Genomic DNA, 903 nt, shown 5'->3' on the forward strand with positions numbered 1-903 from the left:
ACGTTTTTCCTTCTCCATCTTCACCAGGGCTCCCTAGGATTTCCTGGTTTTCCTGGAGCCGGCGGAGAGAAGGGAGCCCGGGTAGGCTGGGAAGAGGGAGCGGAGGGAAGGCTGCTCTGTGGGAAGCCAGGCCCTGCGTGATGTGCTGTCTGCTTCCTTCCGCCAGGGCCTGTCCGGGAAGTCAGGGCCTCGGGGCGAGCGGGGCCCCACGGTGAGTGCAGGGGAGATGTGTGGCTCAGGATCCAGAGCAGTGCCTTGGTTTTCTGACAACGCCTCTCCCTCTTCCAGGGTCCACGGGGTCAGCGGGGGCCCCGAGGCGCCACTGGGAAGTCTGGAGCTAAGGTGAGTGGCCCGCAGGGCTCCGTCGGTGATCTGCCCCTTGGCCCAGCCCCGCAGCCCCTCTAACTCTCCATCTCCCCCCAGGGAACATCGGGTGGTGACGGCCCCCACGGCCCCCCCGGAGAAAGGGTGAGTGTGGCTGGCGCGTCGGCCCCGTGCTCCCTGGGGAGCCTGAGCGAGCAGCTCCCTGTCCGCCCAGCATCCCACCCCACCCTCCGGACTCAACCCAGCTCTGTCTCTAGGGTCTCCCTGGACCTCAGGGCCCCAACGGATTTCCTGGCCCCAAAGGCCCTCCGGTAAGCTGACCTCTGACCTCTGGCCGACCTTGGTTCTCTGAATCCTTCTTCCCCATTCCCTTCCCTGCCGAGAATTCACCGGCATCTGCACCCCTTCCAGGGCCCCTCTGGGAAGGACGGGCTGCCGGGACACCCGGGCCAGAGAGGAGAAGTGGTAAGTGATGGCCGGGCCGCGGGCCCTCAAACTCCAGAGCCGTGGGGAAGGCCGCCCCGGGGTTCTCCTGGCAGTGGAGAGCATCCGGGTGCACGTGGGGGATGGGGGGCTGGG

General features: G+C 67.0%; 1 protein-coding gene across 1 annotated transcript in view; it reads left to right on the plus strand.

Annotated features, from left to right (window-relative positions):
• Nucleotides 1–903, plus strand: part of COL11A2 (collagen type XI alpha 2) — a 61,569-nt gene that overhangs the window by 27,013 nt on the left and 33,653 nt on the right. Inside the window, 6 exon segments of the mRNA XM_006769177.1 lie at nt 28–81; nt 167–211; nt 289–342; nt 424–468; nt 582–635; nt 736–789. Of these exon segments, the coding sequence (XP_006769240.1) occupies nt 28–81; nt 167–211; nt 289–342; nt 424–468; nt 582–635; nt 736–789 (306 nt within the window).

This window comes from Myotis davidii, unplaced genomic scaffold (genome assembly GCF_000327345.1).
Source record: "Myotis davidii unplaced genomic scaffold, ASM32734v1 scaffold4, whole genome shotgun sequence".
Taxonomy (NCBI): Eukaryota; Metazoa; Chordata; class Mammalia; order Chiroptera; family Vespertilionidae; genus Myotis; species Myotis davidii.